This window comes from Leptonotus elevatus, chromosome 5 (assembly GCF_054856555.1).
Source record: "Leptonotus elevatus isolate MCC_2025b chromosome 5, RoL_Lele_1.0, whole genome shotgun sequence".
Taxonomy (NCBI): Eukaryota; Metazoa; Chordata; class Actinopteri; order Syngnathiformes; family Syngnathidae; genus Leptonotus; species Leptonotus elevatus.
Genome location: NC_141243.1, coordinates 16,652,176 through 16,664,601, shown reverse-complemented (window position 1 = coordinate 16,664,601; position 12,426 = coordinate 16,652,176). Strand labels below are relative to the sequence as shown.

At 39.6% G+C, this 12,426-nt stretch overlaps 3 protein-coding genes across 4 annotated transcripts; 1 reads left to right on the top strand and 2 right to left on the bottom strand.

Moving 5' to 3' along the window:
• Positions 1–158: 158 nt before the first annotated feature.
• Positions 159–5,083, bottom strand: nfu1 (NFU1 iron-sulfur cluster scaffold homolog (S. cerevisiae)). The gene is made up of 9 exons (XM_086075867.1): positions 4,996–5,083; positions 4,564–4,602; positions 4,024–4,106; positions 3,811–3,946; positions 3,207–3,273; positions 3,010–3,127; positions 2,855–2,918; positions 2,595–2,769; positions 159–478 (listed from the first exon to the last, which is right to left on the bottom strand). The coding sequence occupies exons 1-9, from the start codon at positions 5,052–5,054 to the stop codon at positions 446–448; spliced, it is 774 nt and encodes a 257-aa protein (XP_085931993.1). The 5' UTR covers positions 5,055–5,083; the 3' UTR covers positions 159–445.
• Positions 5,084–5,118: 35 nt separating this feature from the next.
• Positions 5,119–7,402, top strand: c5h9orf78 (chromosome 5 C9orf78 homolog). The gene is made up of 9 exons (XM_086076874.1): positions 5,119–5,276; positions 5,445–5,504; positions 5,588–5,636; positions 5,731–5,801; positions 5,886–5,963; positions 6,165–6,362; positions 6,436–6,572; positions 6,648–6,758; positions 6,840–7,402. The coding sequence occupies exons 1-9, from the start codon at positions 5,200–5,202 to the stop codon at positions 6,935–6,937; spliced, it is 879 nt and encodes a 292-aa protein (XP_085933000.1). The 5' UTR covers positions 5,119–5,199; the 3' UTR covers positions 6,938–7,402.
• Positions 7,401–12,245, bottom strand: med22 (mediator complex subunit 22). Of its 2 annotated transcripts, XM_086076877.1 has the most exons (5): positions 12,128–12,245; positions 11,749–11,902; positions 10,865–10,945; positions 9,936–10,144; positions 7,401–7,902 (listed from the first exon to the last, which is right to left on the bottom strand). In XM_086076877.1, exons 2-5 carry the CDS (start codon positions 11,869–11,871, stop codon positions 7,707–7,709), a joined length of 609 nt encoding a protein of 202 aa, XP_085933003.1. In that variant the 5' UTR covers positions 11,872–11,902; positions 12,128–12,245; the 3' UTR covers positions 7,401–7,706. The 2 variants fall into 2 exon arrangements, with proteins under 2 accessions (XP_085933003.1, XP_085933002.1); XM_086076876.1 differs by having other exon boundaries at positions 11,749–12,224.
• Positions 12,246–12,426: the final 181 nt, after the last annotated feature.

The window sequence follows — 12,426 nt, the reverse complement described above, 5'->3', positions numbered from 1 at the left end:
CCTTCCAACGTAGACTCTCCTGACGTGGCAAACGGATGCGGATCCGTGTGTTCCGCCGGTACGTTTGTAGTTATAACATCTTTAACATGACTGATAAATGATCCTTCATTTCTCTCTTCACAAAATAGTAATTACAGGGACACACACATTTTTTATGGATAAACTTTATTCATATAAATATTGTGCGTTTAAACACGAAAGCCATTTTGAGTAGCAACTTAAGGACATTGTTCATTACTGTGTGATGATAAATGAAATGGCTATCGAGTTAAAAATAAGTTGCCCTATATTGAAATACTGTTGAATACTGAATCACGTGATTTCATGATTGATGTAATGGCTGCCGAGTACTCCCACTGTGTGGTATTGTGTACTAGCCACCTGGATGCTCTTTATTGGCCAGTGCAGTGAGGAATGTGCGCATGTTGTTTTCGCTGAATGTCATTCAAACTTGAGCAGCCTCCTCCTCATCCTTCACCTGTGGGGAGAAAAAGCATACATTTAAATATCATATACTCATAATTGTGTGTAAGGTGATTACTTCCACACGAGGCCTCCTCACAGTGAGATGTGTCTCAAACACCTCACCAACAAGATGCCTTGAGCCACCTCGTCTGGCGAATGACCGAGCATTTTACTTTATTACAAAGAGAGAGCCCGGACACCCTGCGGAGGAAACTATTTCCGGCCGCTTGTATCCGGCATTTTGTTCTTTCGGTTACGACAAACAGCTCGTGACCATAGATAAGTGTAGGAACGTAGATCAACTAGCTCTTTCTTCATTGCAAGAGACCAATACATCACTGCACCGATACGCCTGTCGATCTCCCGCTCCATTCAACCCTCACTCTTGAACAAGACACCAAGATACCTGAATTACTCCATCTGGTGCAGTGCTACTCTTTTCTGACCGTCTACCACGGTCTCAGACTTGAAGGTATTGATTCTGCAGCCATGCTCTGTCTTGTCCCTCGACTGGGACCTGTGTTTTAGGGGCATAAAGCCTCAGACAACTTAGCTCCTAGGATCATTGGGACACACAAACACTTCCACCACAATAAGGTGAGAGCCTATGGAGGGGTACTACAAACAATATTATGCATTTTTTAAATATGATATATTTATATATATATATAATTTTTTTTGTAATGATTGTATTATAGTACAAAGTAGTGAGCCAAGACATAAGGTAATTAGTGCAGCTGCTTGTGTATCATGAGTTAGAAAAAAATAAAAACCAGCATGATTTTAAACCGACTCTTTTACCGCCAAAAACATCAATGGACACCACCAATAACTCAATTGACGTCAACTGCGGGTTTTTTTTTCCTTAATGGGCAGTGCAACTTCTTGTGCCGCGCTCCTTTTGTGAATGGGTGTAAAAAATAATAATCACAAAACAGCCACTAACTATGGCCAGCAGATGGCAGAATTGTATCGCTTTTCAATGGGCTCCCGGTAGAATCAAATTACAAGAAAACATGGCGGATCTTAAGAAATAGAACATTTTCAAGGATGACCTGAATGATCAAAGCCTTTGTCACATTAAATCTAATTCACAGAGCGTCACTAAACAAAAAATATTAGTGTCAAAATCACTGCTGTGCAGAAAAGGTATCTTTACACCAAAAACTTGTTTTCTTCTCATTTTTTCCCATTTTTGCTAGATGTCACTCAAATGACCTATTTTCAAATGGTGATTACTAAAGAACAGAATATGCGATCTTTCACAACCATGTTTATGTACACTGTAATGAATTGACTGTAGAATTTACAAGAAATAAAAAAAAGATGCCAGCTAATTCTTGTAAAATCTCAGTACATTACTGTATTATTATTTTTATTTTTTTACAAGTATTTCCTGTATATAAATTACAGTTACTGTTACAGTTATTCCTCAAAAAGGTCGCTGGAGCCCATCCCAGCTGGGCGGGGTACACCCTGAACTGGTTGCCAGCCAATCACAGGGAACACAGAGACAAACAACCATCCACACTCACAATCACACTTAAGGACAATTTAAACGCACTTTGTTTTACCCATAATGCATGTCTGTATACAGTTAAATACTGTCAAATTAAAAAACAAGAAAATGCTGTAATTTTCTACTGTAGATTTTACAGAAATGTGTTACAGTGTAGTCATAGCACACAATATTCTGTTTGCCTTGAAAATTGAGTTAAAATGCTTGAAATCGACTGGCACTGTCGGGGTTGTTTTTTGGATAACATTTGGCAATAATAGAAGTCTTTATAATTAAATGGATGGATTGTGGTATTAAAGTTCTGTAATTGTACATATGTTTTGCTCTGATCACCCTATGCTAAATATTATTTTTTTTACAACAACAAAAAGAGAACATATGGCAATGTTATCAAAGGTCTATGTGGAAACTTTCTTGATTATGTTATTTCTAAATGTCTTAATTTAAATTTAAGACATTTCAAGTATTTACACTAACAGCAACTGGTTACCATTTAGAATGTATTTATGGTTAGCATCACCATCCAACTCTTGAACCAATTACTACCACTAACACGACGAGCAAATAGGATGTGTGCAACAAGAAAATGTGCATTGCAATCAAAACCAACCTGCTCTACTGATTCAACCTCAGGGACATAAAACTGCAGCATGTTTTGGATTCCATTCTTCAAAGTGATAATGGAGCTGGGACAAGTGGTGCAGGAACCCTGTAACTTCAATTTCACCACGCCATCCTCAAAGCCACGATACACAACATCTCCTCCGTCTTCCTGCACTGTGGGTCTGAGAAAAATGCGGGGACAAAGACACAATGCTATGACACCAAGGGCAGTTGATGCCTCAAGAGCAACTCAATAATGTCAGCTACCTTATTCGAGTGTCCAACAGTTCTTTGATCATTGCAACTACCTCATCGTCGTCATCTGAAGGTGCTGCAAAGAGGGAAAAAAAGTCATCCCTCGCCAGTCCATCAAAAGAAGTGTCCATGATGCATATTGTCAGGCGTAGCTAGCTCAATTTTACCTGTGTCCTCGCTAGGTTTAGCATCCTCGTTGACGACTGGAAGCCCAGAGGTGAAAAAGTCCATAATGGCCGCAAATACATCAGGTTTCATTACTTTCCATTTGATATTTTCATCAACCTACATGAGGACATAAAATGTTACAGACTATTTGATTATATTGTGTGCGTGTCATTCAACTACAGTAGGTCTGCTCTACCCTGGTTATGGTGATAAAGTCAGGGCCCAGGAAGACACTCTTGACGCCATCAATCCTGAATAGCTGTCTACAGACAACACAGAATAATATTTTTTTAATAGATTTTTCCCCCCGTCTTAAAATAATAATAACATAAATGACAAAAAGTTACAAAAACATACACAGAAAACATGTAATGACCAATTGATAGTTAAAATAACATCAAATGTCATGAGCACCCTCCCGCCCTTAGGTAGTTAATTACTAGTCAAAGTCTCTGTATCAAAACACAAAATATCTGGTGCCACAAGCCAGGCATGACATTTTACAATGGAGTAATGAGTAGTAATATTTGGAATTCGAGCAGTGAATACCTTTTTTTTGTATGTTAGTTTTTTGAATGTTAAAATGTGTTATTTGTGTCTGTGTGCAGTTGTGCAATGCATTATTTTTTATTTATGTTATTGATGTCAAATCTGGACTAAATCAGAGGTTGACCTCCATCCCAAAACTGAATGCGTTCTATCTTAATGTACAACTGTATAATGTGAATAAGGGCTTATTTTCTACTAGATCATTTGATATTGAAATATCTATCTTAAAATGCCTTTAAGTAACCATATACCTAGCTAAGGGCGAGGTGTATGCTTCACGAGGACTGGAAAAATCCATAGTTCCTGATTCAAGAACTACACGTCCGGGCAGAAACTTGAGGCTGTTTGGGTTTGGTGTGTCCTGTGTCTGCACAAACATGCTCCTCCCTGTAAAGATGGATTGAAAACACCATCACATTTGTAACAAAAATTAGCATAGACGTCCGTAAAGTCATGATACACACCAGGGACAACCCATTGCTGAGGCCATCTGCTCTTGACTGCTGTGTTGTGTGAAAGCCAGTGAAAACCAGCACTCTGGCATCCACTGCCAGCAAAACAATTGAGAATTGTTAACACAGTGAAAAATAACAGTCAATACACTGTACATAATCCCATGCCAGTCTGATTCTTACCCACTTTTAAGGTAAAATTATGCAATATATTTCACATGATGATTAATAGTGATCATAATACTGTATGGTGTATGATTCCTTATACACTTGCCAATGACATTAAGATTTTATCCAGACCCATTACTATGTTGATTCGTTTTATTTCTCTATACCTTCCACATAAAGTGTAAAGTGGGGTACACGCATATCTGTCGTTAATATCCTAAATCAGTTTTACAATGCAAGAGCTAAATCGCCATGCCACATGTACTTGCTGTTCTTGATGTCTGTGGTCAGGTGTATTCGAGGTTACCAACACAGCACACAAGTAAGAGTATCATCTCCTACTCCAAATCAGGTACAGGTATCTGCTTTTGGGCAAAGACTAACCTGTGAGAGGCAGCATGGTGCCACACGACATCCAGCTTTCTGGAATAAGCAAAGAAGAAAGAGTAGTATTAGGACAAGATTAGGTGTTATCTAGTAACAGACACATGGGATACACAGATGTGGGGTGGGTTATCTAACTGTATGCCATGATATTTGTCATAGCATGTCTAAAAAGGCACATTTGAAGCAATAAATAACGGCTAAGAGTGCTACAAAAACCATTCACGAGTTTTACATTGCCATCGAAAGCATTTAAAAGGGGCCCTCAAATTTCATGCGTCAACAATGAAGCTGGTGACATCACGTAACCAGTATGTCACACTTAAATTAGTTTAATAGTCGCGATCAGCAACTCTTCTGAGGCCGTTCGTATTTTACAATAATTTCTAAAAACAACGATGACGTCCTGTTAGTCGGGCGAAATGAACTTACGGGCGCAAAAGTCTGAGAGAATTAGCCAGCATACAGCCGACCTGCCAGGAAGTCGCCATGTTTGTTTTGATAACTGAAGAGACCGGAAGTGGCTGGCGAGGTGTTGTTGTGCGTCAATTATAGTTGTCCCCCTCGTACTACTGGGAACGTTTTGTTTCGTTGTGTGCTCTGAAGTGAAGGCAACTTTAAACGTGTATATTAAAAATGCCTTCTGGCAAAAACTTTAGGAGGAGAAGAGACTCTTCAGATGTGGAAGAGGATGAAACGACTCAAGAAGTCAGGTAACAAGTGAAACATTACAAGAGGGACACGGAGCTAACGTCTGGGTAGCTAACATGGCTAACAATGCCACAGTAGTCAGTAAACTAAACATAATGAATTTGGTTGTTGTTTTTCTCCACCCAATGAAATGCGTATTTTAATGTTCTTGCTGTTCTTGTTCTGCTTAGATGTAAAGTGGAAGAGGCCAAAGAGCTACAGAGTTTGCGGCGACGACAGAAGGGAGTCAGGTAACGTATACTAAAAACTGAAGCTACAAATAAATATTAAATATAATTTACTAACAAGCCAATAACTATGATGGTTTTCACAGCGTGACTGCCCTATTGGTTGGAGAAAAATTGCCTGAGGTTGAGATTGATGTGAGTACTCTCTTATTGTACGTTAACATGCACTTTTTATTTTGTGGACTAATTTGCTGCACAGTGCTGTGTATAATATCTACTCATTTTACAGAATGACCCTTTTAAACTCAAAACTGGAGGAGTTGTTGACATGAAGAAAGTCAAGGATCGGAATCGAGACATGTAAATTAACCCAAATATTTGGTGCTTGTGTTGTTTTTCATATTCAACACATTTGTATTTACTTTATTATATTTTCCTTTATAGGACAGAGGACGATACAGACCTTAACCTGGGTACCTCCTTTTCAGCCGAGACAAACAGAAGAGACGAAGATGCTGACATGTACGTATCAGTCATCTCTGAGACTTTTTTTTAAGCAATTGCTGAATATATTTTTAATTTCCATTATTCATTTTAATAAAAAAAACATGTTATTACAACACATGCCAGGGCTGTGGTCCACTTAGCACTTAGTTGTATGTAATGTGGTAACACTGCTCTTCAACATATTTGACATAAGCCTCGATAAATGTGTCCCGTCAGGATGAAATACATTGAAACAGAACTGAGAAGAAAGAAGGGCCTCGTGGAAGCGGTGGAACAAAAAGTCAAGGTGAAAAACGCAGAGGACCACCTTTACGAGCTGCCCGAGAACATCCGCGTCAACTCTGCCAAGAAGACAGAGGAGATGTTGTCCAATCAGATGCTGAGTGGAATCCCTGAAGTCGACCTTGGCATTGAGTATGTAGACTCTCAAAATGATGAAATAAAATACTTAAGAAAAAACAACAACTAATATTTAATTTCTGTTCAGTGCAAAGATAAAGAACATCATCCAGACAGAGGACGCCAAAGCCAAGCTGCTTGCGGAACAAAGGAACAAGAAAAAAGACAACGGAACATCATTTGTTCCTACTAACATTGCTGTCAACTATGTCCAGCACAACCGCTGTAGGTTTAAACATCTTGTAAATATGTTTTAATGATGAAATGTCTTCTTACCGTACGGATTTATTCCTCCTGTAGTCTATCATGAAGACGCCAACGCAGCTCAGAGGCACCACAGACAGAGAGAGAGAGAGGAACCCAAAGCAAGACCCCTGCGTGTGGGGGACACTGAAAAACCTGGGCCAGAGAGTAAGTGTCCACCCACACCTGGTTTTTTTTGTCTCTTCACTATTTGCAGCATATTTCTCATTCAACCTTGTCACTCCACAGCATCAGAGCCACCCAACTTCCGAAAACGACCAAATAACGAAAAGGCTACTGACGACTACCATTATGAGAAGTTCAAGAAGATGAATCGACGATATTGATCATGTTTTGCTTGCAAACATCTGCTGAGTGAAGCTTCCTTCCCCTCACATAGCAAAATAAAAAGGCTGCCAGTGTATTAGGGGTTAAAAAAGACTAGGTAGATCTAATCTAGAAAGACATGGTATTATTCAAAATAACGGGCCACGATTTAACGGAAGGCAAATACTGTGTATATTAAACAGATGGGAAAGGGAAGTAAAAGTAAATGTCAGTCTAAATGATCACATGGCACAAAGAGTATTGTTGACAGATAAGCTGACGAGATTTATTTTGTTTCATTTTGTATGCCATGTTTCTGCCCCCCCCCAAAAAAATCTCAAAACATTAGCTGTTGGGTCTGAGGTGGAATAGTCTTACCTCTTAATGTTGGCTCACTACCATGACAATTTGCTGTGTAATTAATGTACATATTTCAAGTTCCATTACTGACATTCATTTGTTTATTAAAAACAACAAAAAACACACCATTTATGTTCTTTATTAGCATCATGCTGTGGAGTAACATGTTACAAATTAATATCACTATAAATGAAACAAGCCTGGTCTAGCATGCAAGAAGAAATAATGCACATTCACTCTTTTGGTAGATAACATCGGGAATGAAAAACTTGTATACCTATTTTAATGCTGATACAGTAAAGAAATCAATTACCTTAACTGGAAACAAAATAGCTTTGCTGTGTGAACACATTCAATTAAACAAAAAAATGGAATGTATTTCATGCCAAAATCTCCCAAAGTTTCGTTCCACAGGTAAACAATTCAAATTCACGGTTTCTCGATGGGAGCAGCGCCTGTGTGTCCATTGAGGTGGTGTTGTGGGTTGACCTCTTGTTGTGGGGGGCCCTCCGTCTCTTCTTGCTCCCCTTGGCTGGAGCTGCAGCTGCTACCCGCGGAAGCCCAACTGTCCCGCCGCCGGTACGCCTCACACAAGGGCAGGTCGGCGCTGTCCCACTGATTGTAGCTTTGAGGTTGCGGAAGGCCAGCGGGGAGGCAAAGAATCAGCGCAGCAGAGGCACAGCAGAGCAGAAGAGGAGCAGACAAGAGCGGCAAGTGAGAACAAGCACAGACGAGCGTGGAGGATGATTAAGCAACAAGCGTCAGAAACTGGAATATTGACAAAGACAACATCTGCTGAAGAACTTGCAGCCAGTGCTGAGTAGCCATTTTCAAGATGATTAGTTGATGATGGAGGGGAAAGCCGAGCAATTGCAGAAAGTGACGCAGGCCCGCGCCCACTATGATGCCAAAAAGAACACATACATACAACTCTCATTGCTTTCTTGTAGAAAAACATGACAAACTATTCCAGTTTTCCTCTCTATTTTATTTCTTAACCATTACTATGATGTAAAACAATATTTGGAAGCAAATACATTCATAAAACAAAATGTCTCCCTACCAGTCACTTTAGGTTTTCACCTTGAATGAACAGCATACTGTTGTGTTGACATAAAGTCCAGTCTAAAATATATTAGTCACATAAGAATTATAACAACCTAACATGGTCAAAGCCAGACGCTTAATTAGGTACACCTACAGAATTAAAAACGAAAGTTACGACTGTAACTGCGGTTCTATTTTGTCCCTCCCGACCGCCAGATGGCGGTGCTTCAAGCACTGAAATGTTTCCTGCGCATGCGCGAAAGAAACATTCAGTGCTTGAAGCATTGCCATCTGGCGGTCGGGAGGGACGAAATAGAATTGTACAGTATGAGCCGGTTACAAAGAAGCACACCAGACCGGGTAAGAAAAGGGATTGGACTCAGTGTGGCATGATTGATTGAAAGGCAACGAATATATAGAACATGAACCTACAACCTTAGAAGACCATAACAGGTAGTTTCAGAGGCTAAAATTATCTCAGGATCAGCAAAATTGTACAACAGAAAACAGGAAAAATGTCTCATCTGATGAGCTTCAATTCCCACATTCAGATGGAAGTCATAATTTAATAGCTCCATGTTTTCAAGGCCGAAGTGCAAAGTGGAAAAACATAATTTCACTTGTTATTTAATATAAAATTAATTGTAATTTATAAAGTAACTGTTCCTTTTCTACCTAGTGGACCAGATACATTTTGTCAAATTGTGTCTCATCCAGCCTCATTGCACTCTTCTGATTTAATTTCGAGCCTGGTAACATTGGATGACAAAATGCTCACATCGTCATCATGTTTCCTTGAAAATCATCACTCAGTCACCAGCTCCATCATCCAATATACAGATGTTGTGGAACTGTATTTCCAACATGCAAAGCATCTGTCATCCTGTCAATATAACAATAACCTTTGAGGAATGTTTTCATTACTTTGACAGCACCACCTAATAAAGTGGCCGGTGGCGGTGAGTCTGTTATACATTATTTACTTATTTTTATTTTTATTTTTTTTAAAGTGCTACTTTACTTTAAAAAGCTTTTTCAATGTCAACTACACATTCATCCATAAATAAAATTATTCACCTGATTAATCTAGTGATCTTCCATTCATGAGGCTAAAATCGGATTCTTCTGGCTGCCTAATCCAGCAATTCCCAACCATGCCGTGACACAAACGTTTCCAGCAGATACGCTGTGCCAAATGATCCAATTTCATTTTTTGTCGTATTCCATTATCAAGAAAATGATCTATTTACTATGAATGATGTATCATTGTTCATCTCTCTATGTCAGCGACATAATAGTGACTGGCAGAGGTCCATCCAGTCTTCATACCGAGGTTGGTGAAAAAATGACAACAACACTGCTACCACCCTGCTCATTTTGTTCAACATCTCAAATGTCGACAATATTCACAGACATATCTAAGGCACTCGATTATTTTAGGGAGGGCAGCTATGTCACACATGGAGCGTATCCACCACTCACACACAAACTACTACTGGATGATGACGATGATGATGATGAAGGCTTCTGGGGCTTAGTGGGGAATGGTGAGGGTGGGAGCGCAGGACAGTGGTGGGATGGCGGGGGTGGCGAGTAAGAGTCTACTTGTACCTGGAGGAGTAATATTCTTCCTCGAGTTCGTACAGGTCGATGGCGATCTCGTCGCGCAGGGAGGTCAGCTTCTTGTCGCACTCTTCCTGCAGCGAGCGCAGCTGCTGGTTCTGCAGGCTGATGGCGTCGTTGACCGAGGGGAAGTCGTTCAGGATGAGGAACTGCTTCAGATCCGACACCAGCTTCATCAACGACTCGCCAGCCCGAACCTGATGGGCCCACAAATGTTTCGCCGGTGGTTAGCACCTCAAGGTTCGGGTTTGAATTTCTGCTTCAATTTTGGAAAACCATCTCCCTCCAATCACTCTGTTAAAATAAGGTTCCATTTTTTTTAGGAGAACTTAAAACATGACCATTAACTCATTGACGTCAATTTTTTTTAAAACTATTTCTATTAGTTTAACATTTTCCCCACTTTTATTAAAGAGAGTATGAAAACCTAGATTTTTTTTTATTGTATTAAAACAGATATAAAATCTGTGATTAATCGTGAGTTAGTCATGCGATTAATTACGATTAAAAATTGTAATCGCCTGATGCCCCTAATTTTTAATAATCTTTCCCTTATTTAAAAAAAAAAAAGATTATTAAAAATTTAATATTTAAAAAGAAAAAGAAAAGATTATGAAAAATTAGGGTCATCAGGCAGTAATCGTAAGTAATCGCATGACTTCACTAGTTAACTCACAATGAATCACAAATTTGTATATCTGTTCTAAATGTACAAAAAAAAGGTTTTCATACTCTTGTTAACAAAAATGGAAAAATATGTTAAACTAATAAGTAATAGTTCAAATTAATTTTGACGTCTATAGCTGTCATTGGACGTGAATGAGTTAAACTTGATGCAAATCAAACGAGGTTTTAAATCCATGCGGTTATAGTACATAAAGAGACATTTGGCATGCTTCTCATGTGCTTACACTTACAATATTAGCTGCTCGTACGTGCATCTCATAATGATCTTGCTCTGCTTGAGTCGCACGGGAAACCTGTGTCTCGTCTTCTATCTGAGAAAGAAAACAATGACAACATTTTAGAGCAGTGATTCCCAACTGTCTTGCCTGAGCCCCAAAAGTGGGTCATGGTCTGGTAGAGACGTGAAACCGATTCTGATTCAGATTTTTCCGCACGTTACCGAGGCATAGAACATACAGAAGAGTCTAAGTGCCTGGCATTCTAGAAACTACTTTACTCTGTAAAACAGTGCCGCTAAGCCCCTGGCTATGAGACATCATGGCAGGCAATATGCTTGTGTCAATACGTCATCCTCATTCATCCATCTATCCACCCATCCATTCTCTACCGCTTATCCAAGATTGGGTTGCATAGGCAGTAGGCTTTAGCAGGGAGATCCAGACCTCAATGCCATGAATCAATTACCTAGTAAATGAACGAATAGTAGGCTGGCAATGCTGATAATAGCCTATTTTGAATTTTCAGTGACATAACAATTTGAAAACTTCGTGAAAAGAAGTGTACAGAGCGGTAGTGTTCTTGCGTAATTAACGGCAAAATAGCTCTAGGTGCAGAGTTGCGGCAAAATAATCCCTTCGGAGTATATAAGTGAGAGATAATTTTTGTCTTCAAATTCTTAGTGGCATTTTAGTTCGGTGGTGTCCCCTTTCTCACTTAAAATGAGTGCCTTAGCTCGATAAGTTAGGAGACACTGCGGTAAATGAATTACTCGTAGTAAATTAAACCTTCATGGACCACAACTGAATAATTGTCTTGCCCAAGAGTACTTTGGACTGTGACAGCAAGGACTACAAATACGAAGAGGACACGTGCGCGCACACACACACTCACACACCTTGGCAGTTTTGATAATCTCAGTGAAGTTGTCCAGGATGGACCTGATGTCATCTTTCAGCCTCTTGTTGTAGTTCTGTAGCAGACTTTCTTTGCTCTGAGGAAGTGCTCTCTGGGTCGCCATTGTGCTCAAGCAAAGCCAGAAACGGTTTTACCTACAGTATTCCCATGAACATAAACGCATTCATCCACTGCGAGGGTGAGTAGTAGTACTGTACTGTACTAAACGAGAAGAGGGGAGAGGAAACTGTTAGCATAATGTTGCGTGACAAGCTAGCAAGACACGCACGTGAAACGCTGTTCCGAAACACCAAACAGACGTGTCTTTTTACGGTCAAGCTGTAAAATATATGTTGCAGAAGTTTTTGCAAAGTTCTAACATGCTGTCTGAACCAAATTTTGCGAAGATCGATGAGTAACGTGAGACGAAAACAACAAAGTCAACAAATTGATATTCTTCTTCTGCCTTAATTGGCGGGTAACATCCGCGGTGTCCGGTGACTACCGCCATCTAGTGAGCACACATTCGGAGTGCAAGTTATCGTTATTCAAACTACAGTAAATCATATTTGGCTAGTGGCCAAATCGTATGCTGTGATATCCAGTGCTGTGTAATAATAATCAAGTTTAATTCAATCTCAGTATCCAACGTTTCAAAATGAACAAACAACATGACAAA